The 22,688-nt window shown below is 39.7% G+C and overlaps 1 protein-coding gene across 1 annotated transcript in view; it reads left to right on the forward strand.

The window, feature by feature from the left end:
- The window catches only part of LOC131682501 (thioester-containing protein 1 allele R1-like), a 244,953-nt gene extending 236,342 nt beyond the window's left edge, over positions 1 to 8,611 (forward strand). The window contains exon 17 of the mRNA XM_058964014.1: positions 8,243 to 8,611. Coding sequence (XP_058819997.1) covers positions 8,243 to 8,611 — 369 coding nt within the window. The remainder of the gene's footprint in view (positions 1 to 8,242) is intronic.
- The last annotated feature ends 14,077 nt before the right edge of the window (positions 8,612 to 22,688 follow it).

The following is a 22,688-nucleotide window of genomic DNA, read 5'->3' on the forward strand; positions in this document are numbered from 1 at the left end:
GTAGTGCAGTAATAAGTAATATGGGCAGTTGTGTTAGTGAAGTTTATAGAAGATGTCTGACTCTTTGTGGTGCACTGTTTTGTTGAGGGATTTCAGTCTAAATACGCCTCACAAGTTATGAAGTGAAGATAAAATCAATTATTACTATTGTTCTAACATCCTGAATTTCATTTTTTTTTTTCGTTCCAAACCAGTAAGACAATCAAGCGACTGCCAAAAAATTTCCTAGGCCGAATATTTCCAGAGTGTAGTCTCCATTTTACTACAAGAAAACTCGTAGTGGCACAATTGCAGCTCAGGATATATTCTGGTATCAGCCGGAAGAGGTAATATATCATTTTGTGTTCTACAACACAGGAAAATAAATTCATAGAAAGTAGAATAGATAGAAGCAGTTTATGTAAAAAAAATCGGAGTTTCTCAAAATCTCCCAACAATTTTAAATTTAGTAGGAGAGGCTGGGGCTAGTTAGCGGTTGGGGAAAGTTGGCGGAATCTCTTTTTCTCTGTTTCTATTAGACATAAAGTGCTGCGTCTCGTTGTGCACCATAAGTAATATGAAACACATTATCCAATGCGTTTTTCTTGCGAAACATTTTGTTTTCTTGAAGTTGTGAGCGATATTATGTTTTCGAGCATACTTTGTACATTTTCTTAATTTTAAACATTTTGTGTTATTTAAGGTGATTTTCAATCAATTAAGCGAATGATTATATTTTTCGATAGTGCGTGAAAAGAGCTTTCTTGTGATGTAGCCGGTGTCCTTTCACTGCAAGCAATATATCTCTAAGGACCAACATGAATTCATGCCTAGCCGATCGACTACGACAAATTTATTGTCATTCACTTCTTTCATCTCTGAGGTGTTTAAGGATGGCTTGCAAACCGATGCTATATTCACTGACCTGTCCGCCGCTTTTGATAGAATCAATCACGATATCGCTAAATGAACTAAACTTGAATTCAATGGATCACTTCTCCGTTGGTTTCAGTCATATCAAGTAGGCCGTCAACTCAGCGTGAATATAGACAACGACCACTCTGAAATGTTTGCAGCTACGTCTGTTATCCCACAGGGAAGCCATCTTGGACCACTCATCTTTCTACTTGGCTTCAACGACGTGAATTACAGACTCAGTGGACCACGCTTGTCGTATGCTGACGACGTGAAGATATTCAACCGTATCAAGACTTTGGCAGACGCTCACATCCTGCAGAAACAATTCGATGTCTTTAGCGAGTGGAGTATCGATAATCGAATGGTTCTAAATCCCGAAAAATGTTCTGCAATCACCTTCTCGAGAGAAAGAGAATTATTTCGACTACAATCTCTCAGAACTTCTTATTCGGCGAGAATACTGTGTAAAAGATCTTGGAGTGATGTTAGGTTCCAAACTCGCTTTCAAGCAACACGTCTCATATGTCATTGGCCGAGCATCACGAAATCTGTGGTTCATCTTCCCTGTTGCCAAATCTTTCACGGATATCTACTGCCTAAAGAGTCTGTACTGCTCCCTAGTTCGATAATCTCTCGAGTATTGTTCGACGTATTGGAGCCCGCACTATATTAACGGTTGTGACCGAATTGAAGGTATCCAACTTAAGTTTATACGATTCGATCTGAGACAGCTACCCTGGCGGGATCGTTTTCGACCACCTAGCTACGAGAACCGCTGCCAACTAATTCAACTCGACACCCTCCAGCATCGCAAAGACACACCAAGAGCTCTAAAGGGCGAACACGAAATTATTGCGACACATTCAACAGAGCATAACTTTTTTACCATTGGGTAAAAATCAACCAAATTTTGCACACTTTCTCATTGATGTGTATTGTTTACATGCTGTCAAACTCGAAGTCGTATTTTTCGATTCAACGAAAATGGAGGTGAACCAACGCGAGTCGAGAGAACAAATTCTTTCCAAACACCTGGAATTTCCTGACCTGTCGCACCGGCAGTTGGGAAAAATGTTGAACATTCACCATTCAACGGTCTCCAGAGTGTTGAAGCGGTTCCAGGAGCGGTTGACGTTGGACCACGGCAAATGAGCTGGAAGAAAACCGGGACCGGAGAACAAAAAGACGGAGGGAAAGATGAAGCGGATGATTAAAGCAAATCCCAACGTCTTAAGCCGTGATTTGGCTAAAAAGATCGGCATGCCACAGAGCTACGTCCAGAATGCAAAGAAGAGAGCTGGACTACATACATACAAGGTACAGATCTTCCCAAACCGCGATGAGCGGCAACAATCGACGGCTAAAACTCGGGCACGGAAGCTCTACGAGAAGATGCTGATAAAATATGGCTGCTGTGTGATGGACGACGAAACGTATATAAAAGCCGATTTTAAGCAAATTCCGAGGTTGGAGTTTTTCACCGGCAAGAGCAAGTTCTATGTGGACGACAAATTTAAGAAGAAGAAAATGTCGAAGTTCGCCTCCAAATATTTCATTTGGCAGGCCATCCGCTCTTGCGGACTGAGGAGTGAGCCTTTCGTGACAAAGGGCACAGTAAATGGCGAGATCTACAAATCTGAGTGTCTCGAGAAGCGCCTTTTGCCGTTCTTGCAGCAGCACGACGAAGCTCCGCTATTTTGGCCAGATTTGGCATCATGCTACTATTCTAAAAGTGTCCTGGAGTGGTATGAGGCCAATTCTGTCCATTTTGTTCCAAAAGACATGAATCCGCCAAACTGTCCGGAGCTGCGCCCGGTGGAGCAGGACTGGGAAATGATGAAGCGGGAACATCGGAAGAGCAAGAAGACAGTCAAAGACGAGAAGGACAAGTTAAGAAAATGGAAAAAAACTTAGAAACTGGTACCGGATGACACTGTAAAGACTTTGATGGAGGGCCTCAAGCGAAAATGTGTTCAATTTTCCACTCAAGGCTCCATCGAGTAACTTTTCTTTTGATTTTTGAAGTAAATATATGTATAAAACTACCCTAAAATTTTGGTTTGATTTTAAACATTATAAGAAAATTGGCATGACATTTTCGGTGTCGCAATAATTTCGTGTTCGCCCTTTAGTTGTCGCCGATCTATTGTCAGCACACAGCGAATGCGACCATCACAGGATTTCAAAGAACATTCAGTCGTGTGCCATACCTATTTGACCTTAATTTGACTGGTAATGTTATAAGGACAAGTTTTCTGAATTCTTTTTACGAATTTTTTGATTAGGACATCATTTTGCGGCCTGTTAATAATTTAATAATTTACTTTTATAAATTACTAGTTTGACTTCGTAAAGCTCTTCAAAAAGCGTTTCATGGAGAAAATGTTCCCAAAATCGTGAATAGAGTATAAAACAGTAACATGGACAAAAATCATATGTTTTATAATTATACTCAATTTCCCTTCAGTAACGTCCGCATAATCTTTAATTAGTGATGATATTTGTTTTTGTTATGAGAACTCAAGTTCGGCTCCACCAAATCGATTATCTATACGTGAATTAGTTCACAACTTTATAAACATTTGAAACATTTGTCCATTCCTAGTTCGTCGCTGTTGTGCTATCTTATGACAAGCGCCATTTAGCACATTTCGAGAAAAACGATTTTTAAAGTTTGAGATTGAATATCTTGAAACTTACAAATGCACACCTAGAAAAAATAGTGTAAATTTACGTCTCCTGACCATGACATATACGAGCATCCAAAAATGATTTAGTTTTACGTTTGATTATAATTTTACATGAGGTTTAATTTCGTAAATCATGTAAAATTACTCCACATACAGCGTTTGTTCTGAATGGTAGGAAGTGTAATTTTATATCATTGCGCATGTAAAGTATATGTAGCATGTAAAATTAAACGGAACACGGTAATGTTTCGTCATTTCGTGAATTACTAGTTGTTGAATTGTGTCATGTTTGCAATTACGTCAACGATAAAATTCAGATTTTTTTGGTGAGTGGTATTTGTATTTGTATTTGTATTTGTATAAAAAAAGTCCAACTGACAATTTGTCTTAATGAACTATACTAAACTAAGGTAAACTAAACATAATTAAAATAGTGACAATACACGGCGACGAAACTGCGAAGAGTTCATGACGAAGTCGAAAATTTCAGCAAACTCGTTGAAGCGACGACTCATTGCTAAAATTGGACTATTGGTAGCGTAGTTAGTGCTGCGCATTTCAGAATGCAGCAGGGCTCGAGGGCGAAGAGAACGGGTAGGCGCGTAGAGGTTGATTTGCGCTAGTAGCTCCGGATCATCATATTCAGCCAGCAGAATCTTTGACACGAAGGTAGCTTGCGCTGCATGTCTCCGGCGTGTTAAAGTATTAAGTCCTAAAAGACGACAACGGTCCTCGTACGGTGGCAGGTTTAATGGATCGTTCCACGGCAATTCACGTAACGCATATCGTATGAATTTACGCTGGACTGCTTCGATCCTAAGGCTCCACGTAGCTTGATACGGGCACCAAACGACGTTTGCAAATTCCAACTGCGGGCGCACCAATGAGCAATAAAGAGCCTTGAAGCATAGAGGATCCCGAAATTCGTTGGATATTTTGAAAATAAATCCCAGCAAACGATTGGCTCTGTCGATGGTCGCTGAGACGTGATGAGTATACGTTAGCTTATCATCAAGGATGACTCCTAGATCCTTCACGTGGTCAACGCGTTGTAGTAGAGTTCCTGCGATGTTATAGTTGAAGGTAACCATATTTCTCGTTCGATAATAGCTGATGACAAAACATTTTGCAACGCTAAGGACCATCATGTTTCTTACACACCAGCTATAAAAGGTGTCAATAAGATGCTGTAGCTCACGGCAATCGGCTTCATTCCGCATAACAAGAAAAAAATTTAAGTCGTCGGCAAAAAACAGCTTTCCTCCACGGCTTAGAACGAAAACCGCATCGTTCACGAACAGTGAAAAAAGTAGTGGACCTAGCGTACTACCTTGAGGAACTCCGGAAGTGTTGAAAAAGGATTCTGAAACAATATCGCCAATTTGAACAACGATTTCACGGTGCACAAGGTAGGATCGAAGCCAATGGCAGAATCTAGTAGAACACCCTACCTTATCAAGCTTTGTTATCAGTATCTCATGATTAACTCTATCAAAAGCTGCCTTTAGATCAGTGTAAATAGTATCCACCTGCAATTTCTTAGACATTTGTTCCGTGCAAAATGACGTAAAGCAGATGAGATTCGTCTCGACTGAACGTCCTGGGAAAAATCCGTGCTGAGATGTACTAATGTAGTGTCGACAAGCAGAAAATAACGCCTCGTTGATAATTGATTCAAAAACTTTAGATTCGACTCCTAGCGAAGAGATTCCGCGATAGTTCGCTATGTTGCGTTTGTCACCTTTCTTGAATACCGGGAACATAACTGAGCATTTCCAATCCTCAGGAAACGTTTGCTGCTGAAGCGATAGGTTAAAAATATATGCAAGTGGTGTTACAAGTAAGTCCGAACATTTTTTCAATACAGTTGAAGGTATAGCACTGAGGCCGGGTGCATAAGATGACTTGGTTTTCCGAATTGCAGATATAACCATTTGTTCAGAGACAGTAAACACATCCAAATCAACAGCACAAGCAGGAACGTCGCGAGAGGCATTTTCGAGTTCGTTTGCGGTTGGCGAGTCAGTTGAAAAAACACTCGAGAAGAATCTGGCAAACAGCGTACATTTCGCCACAGTTGTCGTAGCTTCTTCGCCGTCGTAAAGCATCCTTGATGGAAGTCCAGTTTCTTTACGCTTCGTGTTGACAAATGACCAAAAGCCCTTCGGGTTTCGGCGTAGATTATTCTGGATGCGGTTTACATAGCGTTTGTACAGAAGCTTGTTGTAACAACGATACTCATTACTGGCTAAAGTGAACATGCGCTTAGAAAGAGGACACCGTCGATTTGTGTACGCACGTAGGGTTTTTGCTCGAGTACGTTTTAGCTTTCGAAGAGTGCTGTTTGACCAGGGTGGCTAGCAAGGAGGCTGACATTTAGGCACTGAGGTCTCAACACAGTTCAGTAGTAGTCGCTTGTAGATGGCAACTGCAGCATTAACACTCACTTGGGCATGCAGTACACTCCAATCAATTTGCGACAGAGAACTGCGCAGCTTTACAAACTCAGTTTTGCGAAAGTTGAGACGGTCGACAGAAAGAGTTTCTACATACTGAACTGATCGAATAGTGCCAATTGAGATTTCAAGCGCGGGATGAAAGTTGTCAAGCGGAACAATCACGCTGGATGCTTCATTGACGGAACATACAGGTATAATAGTTTCACTAACAAAGACGAGATCCAGAAAGCGTGACTGGTGGTTAGGAATCATGCTTACTTGACTTAGCCCGTTGAAAGCAAATCCGTCCAGTAGCAAACGACTGGTGATGTTGGTTGTCGAAGCAATCGGGTCCGGGTAAGCGTATCCGTGTCGTGACGGCACCCAAATGAGTCCTGGCTGATTGAAATCACCAAGGACAATCATCACGCCATCCGCGCCAGCTTGTGAAGAAGCGTTATTCACAGCATCCATGTGAAGTTGCATGATATTGCAGTCGAGTCGCTTTTCAGGAGGAATATAGACAGCATAAACAATTCAAAGAAGACAATTGATGCTTCTATCTTTTCTGCATTACTCTCTCAAATGTTACGAAGATCGGTTGACTATGTTGCGAGTATTTCTTATGAATGTAAACAAAAGTCGCACTCACACGTGTCATAGGCGTGTATTGATGACAAAACTTGTATGACGTGTCATAATCGTACATGGAAAATTTTCCATAGAAAAAAATTATCAATTTTTAATTTTTATTCATATCTTTGCGTTCATACGGTCTATAAACAATCGGTGAAATGCATTTTGAAGGAAATAAGTCAGGGAATCTAGAAAAAATTGTTAATTTTGGTTACAGTGTTGCCAAATATCCTTTATTTACAGTTTAAAACTAAAACTGTGTTTTTCTCACAACTCGTGTAATTTTATTTTGAAAATGTTTAAGCCATTGTGTTCCTCAGACATTTTCACACATAAAAACATCTAAAACTTCAATATAACTTGAGCAAATTCCTAGATACAGTGATTTGAAGCAAAAAACTCACAATTTCTCATCATGTTTCTCGCTATATCTAAGTAACCAAGTAGAATTTCAAATTTCTGAAAACGCCACTTTGTAGAGATTTTTTAAACAAGTAATGTGGCATATCTAACTCCGTTTACCCCAAAATGGCGTTTGTCATAAGATAGCAAAAATTTGAAGATGATCAATTCTTCCGTAACCCTATGATCGATATAGTAACACGACAGGATAGATAACCATAAACCATAGAATCCACACGAAATTTCATACCCAACCTAAAAAAAGAATCCGCCAAAATCTAGGCAATGTCGATAATTCCAACGTTCTCTAAAACAAACGATCAAACTCGTTAAATGGTCACTTTTTGGCCAGTGCACTGGCATGCTTTTCGTGGATGTCATAAAGTAGACTCACAATTTTCCTCGACTAGGTGGAGGTACTGGAATTACACAAATACAGATCAGAAATTTAACAACAATGAATGTGATGAAAAATAATTTTAACGATGAATAATTCAAAACCCCAGTCCCCCAGACCACTTTAAGCTACGTTATGTAGTTAGTGGTTGAGTAATATTTGTAATTGTAATCATACTCACCATGTACTCCAACATGCATAATCTCATATTTCACCTTATATTGTTTTTCTTCTGATATTTTTCACAACAGTGCTGCTCGATTCAAAGATGTCAAAATGTTATCACAAAAAAGAAACAGATTCCTGAACCTGCCCTTGAACAGTAAACTGGTTTCCACATAGTAGTCCTTAACTTATGTCAGACAGAGTTTGGTGTTCAATGTCTTGCTGATTATGCATTTGCTTTTACTAATCCTTGTCAAGTCGAAAGTGAGAGATTTTATCATTTTTGCAATCAATTACTGTCAACGAACAGGTTTGTTTTACTTCTTACACCCTTCAATTTAGAAATCGTACACCAAACTGACCAAATTTTGGCATGCATGGTAACCGAACAGGTTTTACTAAGTTCAAGTTCTTGGTGATAATGGAAAGCTCAGTACATGCGGTTAAATTAACAATAAATATAAACGAAGCTATTTTGTTCAACAGATATCAGTTCCACATTAGCTGTCGGTCAAGTTCCAAACACTAAACAATATTTGTCACTATGTCGTTCAATGTAAGAAGTTTTTCATTTTCTTCGAATGCATCATTAAAACATGAAATTAATTTTTTCTTAGATCACCGTTCTTGCTTTGGCTTTCCTGGGAGCTGTTGCTGCTCAACAGTACTACCAACCTCTGGCCTATCAACATCATGCGGTTGAGGAAAAAAGCGCCCCGATTAGCTACGAGTTTCACTACGACATTCACGATGACCACACCGGAGATGTGCACGGTCGCAAGGAAGCTCGCAAGGACGATCAAACTCAGGGCGAATACTATCTGTTCGATGCCGATGGCTACAAGCGCACCGTGACTTATCACGTTGATGGTAAGAGCGGATTTATTGCTCAAGTGCACCGGGAACCTATTAAGGGATATCAAGCTCCACAACCGGTGGTGCAGAAAGTTTTAGCTGTTCCAGCTGTTCATGCGTATCATCATTGATTGGATTACGTCCGTTTGAAAAATTAGAACAATTTTGAAATAATTTTAGTTAGAAAAAAAATAATAAATTTTAACCGACAATCACCCATGTTTATTTTTTGCCTACACCGATTAATAGTACATTCATTTTTATTTTTTGAAACATTATTATTTTTGATGAATTGCTAAAAATGTCGAAGGTTATATAGCAAAAACTTATATAACTCATACCCCTTTTACCGTGGCTATACACTTACTTCTACAAAATTACGCCCTTTTTCGGCTCAACTATTTGAAGTGTTCTCTATACTTTTAAAAATTTGTAGATACCCAGTTTTGAAGAAAAACTAATGAAAAACACCAAAAACTACACTTTTTACTAAGTTTTAATGGCTCTACCGCCCTTATACTTCAAAATTTGTACAAACTAACTAACCAAACTTCTCCGTTTTGATCTGCAGAAAAATAAAAAATGCTGAAGGCATGTAGGATAAAAAAAAACCAATTATAATCCTATATGAGAAGCTGTCGCACTATTTTATAAATTTCCCGGATTACAAACGATAGAGTGCGCATAAATTGGCATCAGTAACTTACTGCGTTCCTAAGAATTATTATAATAACAAAAATGGCCTCGAATCGAATTCACCAATTTAACTGAATGCGTGGAGCAAAGATAGCAAATGACTTTAACCAACTGCTCGGAAAGGGCAGGATGATAATGGAAACAGGATGAAAGAGACTCATTACCCTAAATAGCTTTGCTTATCTGAAAACAATGAAGTCTCTTTTCACTGAACTACTCTGCGACATTTATTCTATCTCTAGCACTTTTGATCGCGTTTTTAGAACTGTAACCTTTGTTAATAACAAAAGTTAGCAGAAATCAATTGGATTCAATTGAATTGCATTCATTCCAAAGATAGCTACATCAATTCTAATTCCACTTTCACCAATCACATAGTAACGAAAGTAGAATAAAAAAAAATAAATTTAAGGTATCAACTTTCTGGGATATTTTCTCACATATTTTCCACTCTCAAATTTTAGTTTATTAGCAGTCGCCAGTTCAATGCCAGCAAAGCAGTGGCGGATCCAGGGGGAGGGTCCTAGGGGTTTATCCGCGAAGGACAGTCGTGAAGTCTTCAGCACTAAAAGTACATCATTGAAGTACAGCGAAAATATCAACAGTATCAGTTGCCTTCCGTGAGGTATTTGTTGATGTTGAAGTACCTAAATGTGGGTACCCGGAAATATCTCTCGTGAAGTAGGATCGAAACAATTACAAAAATTGTTATTGATTAAAAATATCTGCGTTTTAGAGACCATTCTATGTAGTCTATATATGCTTGACGGAAATAAATAAATTTCTGATTGTTATATCATGGTTGGATTTATCAGAAGCGGTGGATTAGTTGTTGGTTGATCGCGACATTCCATACTCTTTATTATGTATAATATTGTTTGAAACAGAAGGTAAGTGTCTGTCAAACATCAGGATGTGACGCCATGTTGATCATCGCCAATGTATTGCTGTCAATGAGCCGAGGCACCAACATGAGGACTTTTGGAAAATTTTGAGAAGCAGATTTTGTAACTTATCTCTTAGCCGAAATCCCAAAGTTGTCAAATTTCTTCAATGTAAAATAACTGCCTGAATTAACATGAGCTCATTTTTGAAAAGATACTGTAAAATATAGATTAGAGACAATTTGAATAGGTTGATTGTCTATGAAACATATATACCAAATTCGGTTCAGCAATTTCCCAACAGCCACGTAGTCAGCAAATTTAGAAACTGATATCCCAGTAAAGTGAAATTTGTTTGCTGATTTTTCGTGAAATATTTTACGAGTCTCAGCTAGGCGTCACTATAACTCAAAACATCCCATCTGGTTTAATAGAGAAATCAAAAATTTAAAAAATCGTAAGCAGAAAGCACACAAAATCTACAAAAAATACAACAGCGAAGATAACTTAACAAACTATTTAAATCTATGCGATCAATTGCACCTTGCCATTGATATCGCGTTTGAAGAGTACAATGCAAGAACAGAACGCAATATAAAAACTTGCCCAAAAAACTTCTATAATTACGTAAAAACTAAAATAAAATCGGATCATTTCCCAACAGAAATGCATCTTGATGGAAAGGTAGGCGATAACTCAGAGGAAATCTACAATCTTTTTGCAACTTTCTTCCAGGAAGTTTACACTACATTTTCAGAGAAGGATCGAGAGCGTGAATACTTTTCATTCCTCCCAGAACTTTCAAGAGATATTAACATTAAACAGATAAAAGTACATACAATCATGGATGCCTTAAAAAACTTGGATAGCTCTAAAAGCCCTGGACCTGATGGCGTTCCACCGGTGTTCTTAAAAACTTTGTCAATAGAACTAACCGCTCCTTTATTTTGGCTTTTTAACATGTCTCTAGAATCAGGTTGTTTTCCTAAAACATGGAAAAGCTCTTTCCTAGTTCCAATTTTTAAAAATGGTAAAAAATCCGATGTGCGTAACTATCGTGGAATAGCTATCATCTCGTGCATTCCCAAGATTTTCGAGGCGATTGTTAATGAAAATTTATTCCACCAAATCAAGAACAGAATTACCCATGTGCAACATGGTTTTTTCAAAGGGCGTTCTACAAGTACAAATCTACTCGAATTCATTAACTACACATTAACAGCAATGGATAACGGAAACCACGTTGAAGCTCTTTATACAGATTTTAGCAAAGCATTTGATCGCATCGACATACCCATGCTACTTTTTAAATTAGAAAAAATAGGGTTTGAGCCAGGACTTCTTACATGGGTACAATCATATCTTACAAATCATGAACAAGCTGTTAGATTTAAAGGGATAAAATCAATCCCAATTCAAGTTACATCAGGAGTCCCTCAAGGGTCTCATTTGGGCCCGCTATTCTTTATTTTATTTGTTAACGACATCTCCTTCATTCTAAAAAATGTAAAAGTTCTTATATATGCTGATGATATGAAACTATTTTTAGAAATAAGAAATGGTGAAGACTTTCAGACATTTCAAAACGAAGTAAATATATTTTATACATGGTGTAATAAAAGCCTTCTGAAACTGAATGTAAAAAAATGTAATTCCATAACATTGAGTAGAAAGAATAATATACAGAACAATAGAGTCTTATTGGGAAACCAACAAGTAGAAAAGTGTGACAGAATAAGAGATCTAGGAGTTATTTTAGATTCCAAAATAACATTCATAGATCATTATAACACAATAATTAACAAAGCAAACAGCACACTAGGTTTTATTAAACGCTTCAGCTATAATTTCCAAGATCCCTACACAATAAAAACATTATATGTAGCCTATGTGCGTTCAACACTAGAATATTGTAGCATAGTTTGGTCGCCTTTTTCAGCAACGCATGTAAACCGGATAGAATCAGTACAGTTTTTGATGTTCGCTCTTCGTAAACTAGGTTGGACTGGACTACATTTGCCATCTTATGAAGCACGGTGCATGCTAATTGACATTCAAACCTTGAAAGATCGTCGTGAATTTTCTATGGTATCATTTGTAAACGACATTGTATCACATCGTATTGATTCAATCGAACTTCTATCGAAACTAAATTTTTATGCTCCTTCTCGACAACTACGTAACCGCAGCATCTTTTGTACAATTCGCCATCGCACTAATTACGCCAAGTTTGGCCCTTTAAACCAAATGATGAATATTTACAACAAACATTGCGAAAGCATTGACTTCACTATTTCGAAAACAAAACTTAAGCAGCAGTTTAAAGTAAACCAAAATTTTAACTAGTGTTAAGTTAGTTTAATAATTATTGTAAGAAACCGGTCTACATCTGATTGACGACTTGAAATAAATAAATATGAAACGTCACTTTGACTGAGATCTCAGCAAAAAAAATTGTTTACTGAAATCTCAGCTGTTGAGATTTCAGCAAAAGATGCGAAAAAACTAAGATTCGGCAGAAAAAATTAAGTGTGTAAACTTGCTCACCGAAAACTTACACACATTTCAACATTCGCTGAAAATGTTTTTTTAGATTGCGTAGAGTTCAGACAAAAATTTAATATGGGTAATACCAAGAATAACGTTTCGGAAACTAATTGGAGGATGATAAAAAATGACGTTTACAGTTTGTCTCTACCAGGTCAGGAACATCATTTATGAGCATTTGATTTTTGTTGTATTATCAATTATATGAATACCCTCTAATATTTCAATATTGTCTTCGACTAATTGTCTTCGACTAAAAATATTACTTCGCACAGACTAAAAAGCTATAATCTAACTATAAACTAACTATTTTTAATTTGAATGATTATTTGCTTATCCTAAAATCAAAGAGATGATAAACATTGTTGAAAAGCTGGCAGCAAACATCTAGCGGATTATTCTGGCCGTATAACGTGCGATGTGTTGAGCGCCGGAAAAAATCATTTCTTCGGAAAGACCTTCCCGGAACGTTGAAATCAAGCTTTGCTAGCAGCGCAGGGGAATCTATGTTGTCTGTAAGCAAGTCGAAGATGAAGATGCAGATTCGTTGCAGAAAAATTCGCCCATTTCGCAGCGTAGGGAGATTGATGAGAGCGCAGAGCGATCTTCGTATGGAGGTAGCAGTAATCGATTTTGCCAGGGCAGGCGACGAAGGGCAAACCTGATATATTTCAAGATAGTGGTTATTGATGGTGTATATTTGAGTGCTGGCGTACTAAAATTTCGTTCGTTGTCAAATTGTGAGCTTGAATAATGAAGAAAAGGAAAATAAATGCTCGATAAATTTTTAACACATTCATTCGAAACTGTCAAATTTCGATTTTAAGTAACATTGAAGAACTTCAAAACGTAAAACTACCCATCATCTAATAAAATAATTATGGCGGTTGGGAAACGGGCATAGCGTAGTTGGTAAATCGATTGCCTTGTACGCAGCTCACCTGAGTTCAATTCCCAACCCTGCACATAGGATTAGAGATTTTTCTAAAAGAGATTTCTTTAACCCAAAAAGAGGCGAATGACTCCAATGTTAAATCCTCTATAATCAAAATTTCAAAAAAAGGGCAGTTAGTCCTCCTAGAAGTAATTAAAGAGAATTTACTCTTCAATCAAATTTAGGTCGAGACTTAATGTCTCCAGTAAAGTTTTCGAAAATGCATTATTCATATATTCAGAGTATCGAAATGCGGTAATAAAAACCTTTACAAGTTATTCTGATATTACTTTATTTGATAAATCTCTTCCGAGGTTTATAAATAATAAAACTCACATCGCATTCAAGCCATGAGTCTCTGAAGCTTACAAAAAAGATATATTCAAGAGAACTGGCTTAACCTTTTCATACCCAACTTTTTTCTAGTGCATGTAGGGTTTCAAAACTATTTTTCCTTGAAAACGGTGAGATCAAGATTGACGAAAAGTTTTTTTTTCATAAAGACTTTAAAGCTTCCCTTGCAGTGCTAGAAGCTACTCAATTTTTACCTTCCAATGCTCAATACAATTCTCCAAGAATATTTACAATAGTTCAATTGCATGGAAAACATAGCCAATAACAGTCTAAATTGATAAATTTATTCAGTTTTCAAAAATATTGCGCCAACGAAGATATATGAAAAATTCATTTTCCGTTGTCAACGTAAACTGTTCCTGGCAGCACTGCTCGATCGGAATCCAACCAGACTAATTGCAATAACTTCAGTTCTAAGGCTTATCCTTGTAACTGTTAGTGCTCATATGAAAGGCAATAGTCACATTTATTGGCCTTACTTGTTTTTGCGAGCAAATCTTGTCTCAATCAAAAATTATAGCTGCTTAAAAACGTTGTTGTCCACAAACAACATGGGCATAAATGGGTTAAACAAATCCCAAATATTAAAAAGGACTAGGGGTCTGCCCAGAAAAATAAAGAGTGTTTCCGTTTTTTGGAGATAGCATCAATTCCGCACTAGCTTGGTCCTGTCACTAAGTTAGTGTCGAATTCTGAAGAGAAGTCTGTCTAAACGCAATAAACAATTTTCTCCTTAGTGCAGAAAAAATAGTTTTTACCTAAATGTTTCTCCACTAAGTATAAATATAGCATGTTGTTTAATATTTCGATATGCTGTATTCATCTAGCCTACATATTTTCAACAAATTTTGTTTTAATGACATTATCAATAATTTTGCTGAAGGCGCCAAGTTTCTTACTAGTTTTGAAGAGTTCATTCTCCATAATTTCCTCTATGAGAATTAATCACTAATGGTGGGCGAAGCGTATTGGTAAATCGATTGCATTGTACGCAGCGCACCTGGGTTCAAGTTCCGACCCCGCACATAGGGTTAGAAATTTGTCATAAGAGATTTTTCTAACCAGAAGAGGCGAATGACCTTAAGGTTAAAACCTCTATAATCAAATTTCTGGCTACGCCACTGTATTGACGTCTCGCTTAATTCCCTTTTTACGAACTGGAAACATGTTTGCGGATTTCTAGCAATCCATTTTAACCATGCAACTGGCAAAAAATGTTAGTACGATTGGAATAAGCGGAGTCACCCAAACGTCGCGTTGATGTGACTTATTAAAAGTTGTTGAAGATTGAAAGATGATTTAAACCAAGAAGAAGCTCAGCTATTTATCTTTTCATTAACATCGATAACGCTCAGATTTTGGTCCACGTCCAGAACCGGGTCGATTTGTTTGCGTTGCGATTAGAATAAACCAAGCGAAGATTTTTGCCTTGGAAGAGCAAAACCAGGACAAATCAAGCATTTCCTTCGAGGTCCCAGAACACCAGGACAGTCTATCAAAATCCAGGACATGTCCCGGGAAACCAGGACGTCTGGTCACCTTATACAATATCCTGTCTGAATATTGGGAATGGAAAGAATCTCACAAAAGTGTTATATCCAATAAGATTATCGTTTTACAAAGTGTGCGTGTGTATACAATCCATTTCGCACTGTCCGACAGTGCTGTTATGGAAGAAACTTGTCCGCATCTACGTAATGATATATTTCTTTTCATCGATAGATGAACACATATTTAGCCCTCGAAATGAAAGGCGGTAGTTCTACTGTGTAGCGGTCATGTCATATTCAACAATATTTTTCAAATTTATTAGAACCAGTCTGATTTGTTTGCGCCAAGAGTTAGACAACCTACCGTTGATCCACTCTTGCGCAACACCCTAGCAAATACTCCTCTCCGCGAGGGGAAGAAATTAAATTGCCTGTTGAGATTCTCCTGAAGACGAAAACCATGACGATCCTTCGCTTGGAATGCATGATGGAAAGGGACAGATAGAGCCAAAGGTTAGCTGACAGAATAAAACAGCTAGTAGGGTCGTTGATCTCCGAACTTGTCCGAAGAAATTTGCGGGAAAATACGCGCTTCCTGTAAGTTCGTACGAAATTACCTTCCCTAATCTGAGGATTAACGCTGCTAGTCCTTTTCGTCCCAGTCCGCCAAACGTAGTGAAAGTGCGCGTAGTTTGTCCGGTTTAGGTTTTCCAAAACTCATAGTCGAAGAAGTCGAGAGTGCGTGCGTAGGAAAGTTTGTGCAAAAAGCTACAGAAGAAGACGGCAATCTTTTCTATTTCGCACAGCCAACGACGAACGAGAGAAGGAAGAAGGAACGAAAGCCACACGCGCGTATTATCGGACGAAATTTGAACCCGGCACTGTTACGCCGCCGGAAGGAAGGACGACCCGTCTAAAAGCCGTTCCTTCAATCACCGAAAGATCAACGCAACTTTTCCGGCCGATAAATCATCAACCAGCATCCAACAACCGCTGGTCAGAAACCGGCGCGGCCGATCGATGTAATCGCCCGTCATCGAATCGCCCGTCATCGAAACAGCCATCGCAGCAGAACGATCGACAGCAGCAGAAACCAACAGCAGCAGATTGGGTGAGTCGTATCGTTCTTGCTAATTAAGTGTGAAGGGTGGCGTCCGGGGAGGACGCCACAGTGAGTTAATCCGGAAGAGCGCAAAACGCTCGAGAAGTCGTCCACGGACGGCTAGAATTAGGGACGCGTCCATGATTTGAGGTTGTGTGTCGGCCATTACGTTTTAGTCCGTCATTCACGAACGCCACACACAACCCATTTAATTAGTCACCCGGGTGCAAAGCAATAGCTGATTGATACGCTGGAGCCGTGAGGTGACGTCACCGAACTTTGGGAGGATTTTGGAAATGAGAAGAAAAGCACAAGCAGGTCAATGAGCACAGTAGGGAGAGAGTACACGCACACAATCAGAAGATAGGCCTAGAAAATTAAAAGTTAGAAAAATACAACATGAAATAGAAATAAATCTTTTCGTTCCGTACCGTGAAATAAATGTTGTTTAGTGTAAAGTAATCAAATGTTTGTAGATTCGTGTAGTACTCCCACAAGATTTAGTCTCGTTCTAGTATGTCTACGTCACTTCGTTCTGTAGTTTCGTTCTGTTTCGCTGTCTTCCGCTGGGCGGAATTTGATGAGTGGTGAAAGCTTCGCTTTCAGCGTGTTTGTGCCACCTGGTGAGGAGTGGCTGCAGTTCCAGTGATGATAAGTTAGGTATGGGGAGTTTCTTACCGCGAATTATCTGAGGGTGATGAGGTTTTTAATGATTGCTGCTAGTTGATAATAGGGTCGTCTACCCGACTTTTGGAGGCTGATTTTTGATAAGCCTGTCTGGTTCGATCCTGATTAATTTCTTTTAGGTGAATCTTCTTCAGGGACTCGCCCTAAGAAGAGTCTCATCCGGGCAAACAAATCTTGGCGTGCAGTCTTCCTACGGGAAGTGGCGCATAAGCTGCACGCTTGCTAGGGATCGACCAGGGCTGGCTACAAATTGGCGCCCAACTGCAGGATTTTTTCGGAAGTCTTGAAGAATAATCTGGAGAATATTGTTGAAATTATGATTGTTTCGGTTATTTATTTCTTTTCTTATGTACATATTTAATCTAGGTTCATGTTGTAATTTATGTAGTATTTAAGGTAATGTAGCGTATTTTGGAGACCGTTTATTTTTGGAGAAATATCATCAGGCATATTTTTTTGGAGAAGTTTATTGAGGATACAGAAATATTTTGGGGATTCTAAGGAATATTCTTGTGATGTTATCGTTGTGTGGGAACATTTATTAGAAATAAGGGTTTATATTTACCATTTTTTGTACATTTTCTATATTATTTATTAAATTTTACATATTCAAAAATAAACCGAAATGGCTTCTAAGTTTCCGAGAGCCGACCACTTAACCAATGAGGAAGTAGATTACGAGCTCATGATTCGTGGTAAGGTTGAGGAAACTAAAACTGATTCGGAAGCTAAATACCGACTACTACGAAACCTTTTTTACGAAGATGTGAGGGAAAATCGGGATTATCCGTCGCGGTTTACTATCGAACAAGAATTCGATCGCGTGTCAGGCATAATCGATGGCTTGAGAGGGAAGTTGGAGAGGGGTCCAGATGAAAGGTGTATTTCTCGTTTGAAACATTACGCGCTTAGGGTCGCCCGAAGCATCGCCAAGGATCCGGGATCCGAAGCCATGCGTAAAGAACTCGTGGGGGAAATCCGTAGTGTGTTGAACAAATTTAGTGGGAAGAAGGGCTTCGAAGATTATCACTCAGAAGTTGTCAATAATCAGCAGATGGCATTGGAGTCAGGGAAAGATGATGGAAAAGGCGAAGGGCATCAAGACGACGGACAAGAACGCGAGGACAGATCGTCTGATGAGAATTCAAAGCGATCCCTTGGAGCAATTCCTAAAACAGCGAGTGAGGAACAACTACGGAGGGAAAACCAACTTAACGACGAGAACAGAATGCTGAGAATTCAAGTGCTTGAGTTGAGGCGAGAATTGGCAGAAGTTAGACTGGCAACCCTGATACCGGATCCAACGAGGTTCGTCAACCCTTCCAATCGAGGATTGCAAGTTCCTGAGATGATGACTAGAGTAGAGTTCAACGGAGAAGCGCAACCTGCACCGTACATCCAAGTCAACCATCACGAATCCGGATACAGAAGGAGAGAAGAGGTACCACAGCGACGATGTAGTGGAATACCACAGACGTTACAAAATGAGTCTGATAGAGGACAAGCAAGTCGATGGGAATCAGCCGAACGACGGATAGAGACGACAAGCGAGCGTTCGTACTACGATGAACGGGGCGATCAGCGGCAGGAGCCGTGGTCGAGCGGAATGTATGGTAGGACACGTTATCTCTTGAGTCAAGACGAGACGAGAATAGCTGAACGGGAGGATCCAGCTGATAGGCGGTGGAACGACAGGCGGCATGTTTCTCGGTGGAGCAGTCGAGATTATCCCACCGGTGGCCTGCATCGAAGGCAGAGTGAAGTAATCCAGCAGAGTAGCGAGGACGAAAATGGGTGTGACGCTGAGGAGTTTCGCCCAAGACGTCGTGTGAATAGACGAATTGGTGATCGTGAGATTCAGGACGCAGACCGACGTATGGAGAAATGGCATCTAACTTTTAGTGGCGACCCCCGCCATCGATCGTTGGAAGATTTTCTCCACAAAATTCGTAGGCTAGCGCGAATGGATCGGATCGCAGATGACATCCTGTTGCAGCGAGTGCATACCATATTGCGAGGAGATGCCTACGATTGGTACTTGTGCTACGCTGACGAGTTCCTAGATTGGCAGGACTTCGAGGAGAAAATCCGTTACATGTACGGTAACCCAAATAAGGACCAAGGAAACCGTCAGAAAATCTACGAGCGGAAACAACTTCGGAACGAGCCGTTTTTGACGTTCAAGACGGAGATAGAGCGCTTAAACAAACTTCTATCGTCACCGCTAGATCAGGAAAGAATTTTCGAGGTCATCTGGGACAATATGCGCCCACACTATCGTTCAAAACTAGCGTGTAGAACGGTACGAGATGTGCGAAAGCTTGAGTACTATGCGTACCGCATTGATGCGAACGATCCGGCACTCAGGCAGTGTCGAGAAGGGCCGCCACGTATCGCGACAGGTGTACACAATATTGAGGCTGAAGAATCGACCGGATCCTACTCTGAAGCAGAGGAGGTGAACGCTCTAGGGAAGAGGTTCAATAGTGATCGTCGGGCAAATGAGCAGTTCAAATCGTCAACACGAACTCAGCAACCAACCAGCGTGACACCGGTACTCGATCAGCAGCACAGCCCCCTTTGCTGGAATTGCCGCATGAGGGGACATGTCTGGCGAAACTGTAGACAGGAGAAGCAGTTATTCTGCTACATTTGCGGAGCGCCCGGTAAAACAACAGTAACATGTGAGAATCATTCACGATTTGATCGCTCGAAAACAGCTAATCCATCGGGAAACTAAATCAGGGGTGCAGAAGAGGGAACGACGGTACTCCTGTGACTAAAAATGTTCCTAGGAAAACAGAATTCAATGAGGTATGTGAGGTGCGTATTCATGACGGAAGTTGCCCACATGTTGCAGTTAGTATATTCAAAACAAAATACGAAGCACTGCTGGACTCAGGCACAAGTATCAGTGTAACGAATATGACCGACGTGATGCAGAGAAACGGTCTGAGGATAGAGCAAAGTCCGCTTAAGATAATTACAGCAGATAGCACAGTGCACCGATGCTTAGGGTATGTTCAACTACCGATTACATTCCGAGGAGTAACAAAGGTGGTACCCACACTTGTAGTGCCACAAATTTGTAGAAACCTGATACTGGGTTACAACTTTTGGCAATTGTTCGGAATTGAACCGATGATAGGCGGAACGAATGGTTACGAACAAGTTTGCAACACAAATAAGCAATCGGAAAGCATAGGCGTAGCCGAAACGGTGTTCGCGTTGACAACAGAGAGAACGCGAATAGCGCAGCGCGAAAACAGTGCTAACAGCAGGCTAGATCGTCTTATAGATTTCACTACTTGCAAGGTGAACAACGGTCGTCGCGGACAGAAAAAAGGTGCTCAATCGTCCTACTATAATCTTCGCTCCAATGCCAATTGTCCAACTTACTCTGTGGGTGAGAAGGTTCCGAAGAAAAACATGGAACAATCGGACAAAGGCAAGGGATTTTCTGCAAAGCTGGCCCCCAAGTATGTGCCAGCCATAGTAAAAAGGGTAGTAGGAACTCACTGTTATGACCTTGAGGATTTGAAGGGGAAGAGACTGGAAATTTTCAACTGCAAGTTTCTCAAGAAACTTACCCACTCAAGTTCAGTTTTAACATCGATCACTGGTTGATCGGATAAAAGTCAAGCTATGTACCTCTCAGTATTTACTGATTGAGACAACGCACCATGATGCTTTTGCTCTGGTTGCAGAAAATACTGTACCGCAGTTCGTAAAGTTAGCACTGTCCTTCAGACAGTGCACCCCCACAACAACTTTCATTTACTGGGGGCATCCTTGTTGCTAAGATCTTCATTCTAGCTCAAGAAGAACTTTGCGAACGTGTTGGATTATGGTCATTTTAGATCTCCTTGAGTTGCAGCACTCTTGAGTATAAAACATTTGTTACTGAACGAACAAGTTCCCCTCGACCAGAAGACAGAGCGAGTCCTTGATTTCATCAGGACGATGAGCTATAAAACCAAGAACTCGGAGCCACCAGTGCGTTGATGAGGAGTATCGCAATCATTAAACGAGAAGCAATAAAGCGTGAGTTTAAGACTGGGGAATCTTAAACGTTGATCGTGAAATAAGACTCAGAAGTCGGCAGACAATGTTGAGCAAACCCGAGTTAATCGAGCTGTCAGTAACAAATTGCTTTAGCTGAATAGCGTTGCAATTTTAAAGAAATCGGCAGTGTTCCTGGAAATTTAACCATGTTTGAAAAAAACACAGGTTGTATTGCATCGGGATACACATACCTTGTTAACAACCTATACAAGACTTGTGGGTGGAAGAAGAAAGGGGATTGTGCCTTTGCACGATCACCCAATGTATAAAAATTTTGTAAATATTATTTTTCGGATATAAGTAATGTTAGTTTGTAGTTCACAATGTTTCCTTATATCTATGTTAGTACTTAAAATTATTGTATATTTCTTTATATTCATGTTATTTGTTAATTGTTATTTATTTCTTTGTTATTTATTTAAGTGTTTATTTATTTATCACAATATTTAGCAAAAATTTTGGGATTTAGTGGGTTAATGTTTAATGTGGGAGTTTATGTTAAATGTAGGTTCTTATTGAAGTCTTCCTTGGGGGTGGATTTCGCATCTTGGGTTTTGCCATCCGATTGTTCCTAAAATGAAAAAGAAAACATTAAAATTTGTTCACACACTTACCTTTAACTGGAAGTCAACTTCCCTTCTCGGCATCCGTTATAGCTGTCTTCAAATAGGCCGTTTGAGGCAATTCCGGGTCAGCATGGCAGCAGTCCGTCCAGCGCCAGTCCCGCTAAATAGTTCCGGCCCCGTGCCGTGGTCCACATTCATGTCCAGTCCAGCCGCATGCGACATCCTTCGATTCTGAAATTCGTCAAACGTTTGTTAGCCGGTCTGGCAAACATTTAAAAAAAAATCATTTAAACTCACCAGCATCAATTTGTCGTCCGCTTCAAGAGTCCAAATCCGTCCGTCCAGAACAGTCCAGTGCCGCGCGGAAACATCCCAGCCTCCATCTGAGTGGATTTGTTTATGTTGGGTTGGTAGTCAGTTTCACCTGAAAAAACATGAAAAAACAACACAAAATTAGTTAACTCACCTTCTAGTACATGATCCGTCTTTCGGAAACGTTTTATCTGCACGTTTTTTGGGCCATTTCGGTATAATATTTGGTAAATTACCTGGAAAATGTACAATTAACAAACAGCACAACACATCACTTGCAATATTTTTTTCAGTTTGACGTTTCTCTTCGTTGCGGGTTGGTAGTTCAGTGCATGCGTGAGTTAATGGGAGCTTTAATAGGGTTGGGTACTTTTTCATTTTCGTTGCATTTCTGTTTTGTCGAAAGTTTTTTTCGACGTAGGAAATGTAACGTAAGATGGATTTATGGGATATGTGGTCATTTAGGGTATGTGTTCGTATTGTCGGAATACATCCGGCGTTAATACATAACCAAAATGATTGTTTAGGGAGATATTTTCGGGGGATATTTTCGGGGGATTTTCGGGGGTTT

This window comes from Topomyia yanbarensis, chromosome 2 (assembly GCF_030247195.1).
Source record: "Topomyia yanbarensis strain Yona2022 chromosome 2, ASM3024719v1, whole genome shotgun sequence".
Lineage (NCBI taxonomy): Eukaryota > Metazoa > Arthropoda > Insecta > Diptera > Culicidae > Topomyia > Topomyia yanbarensis.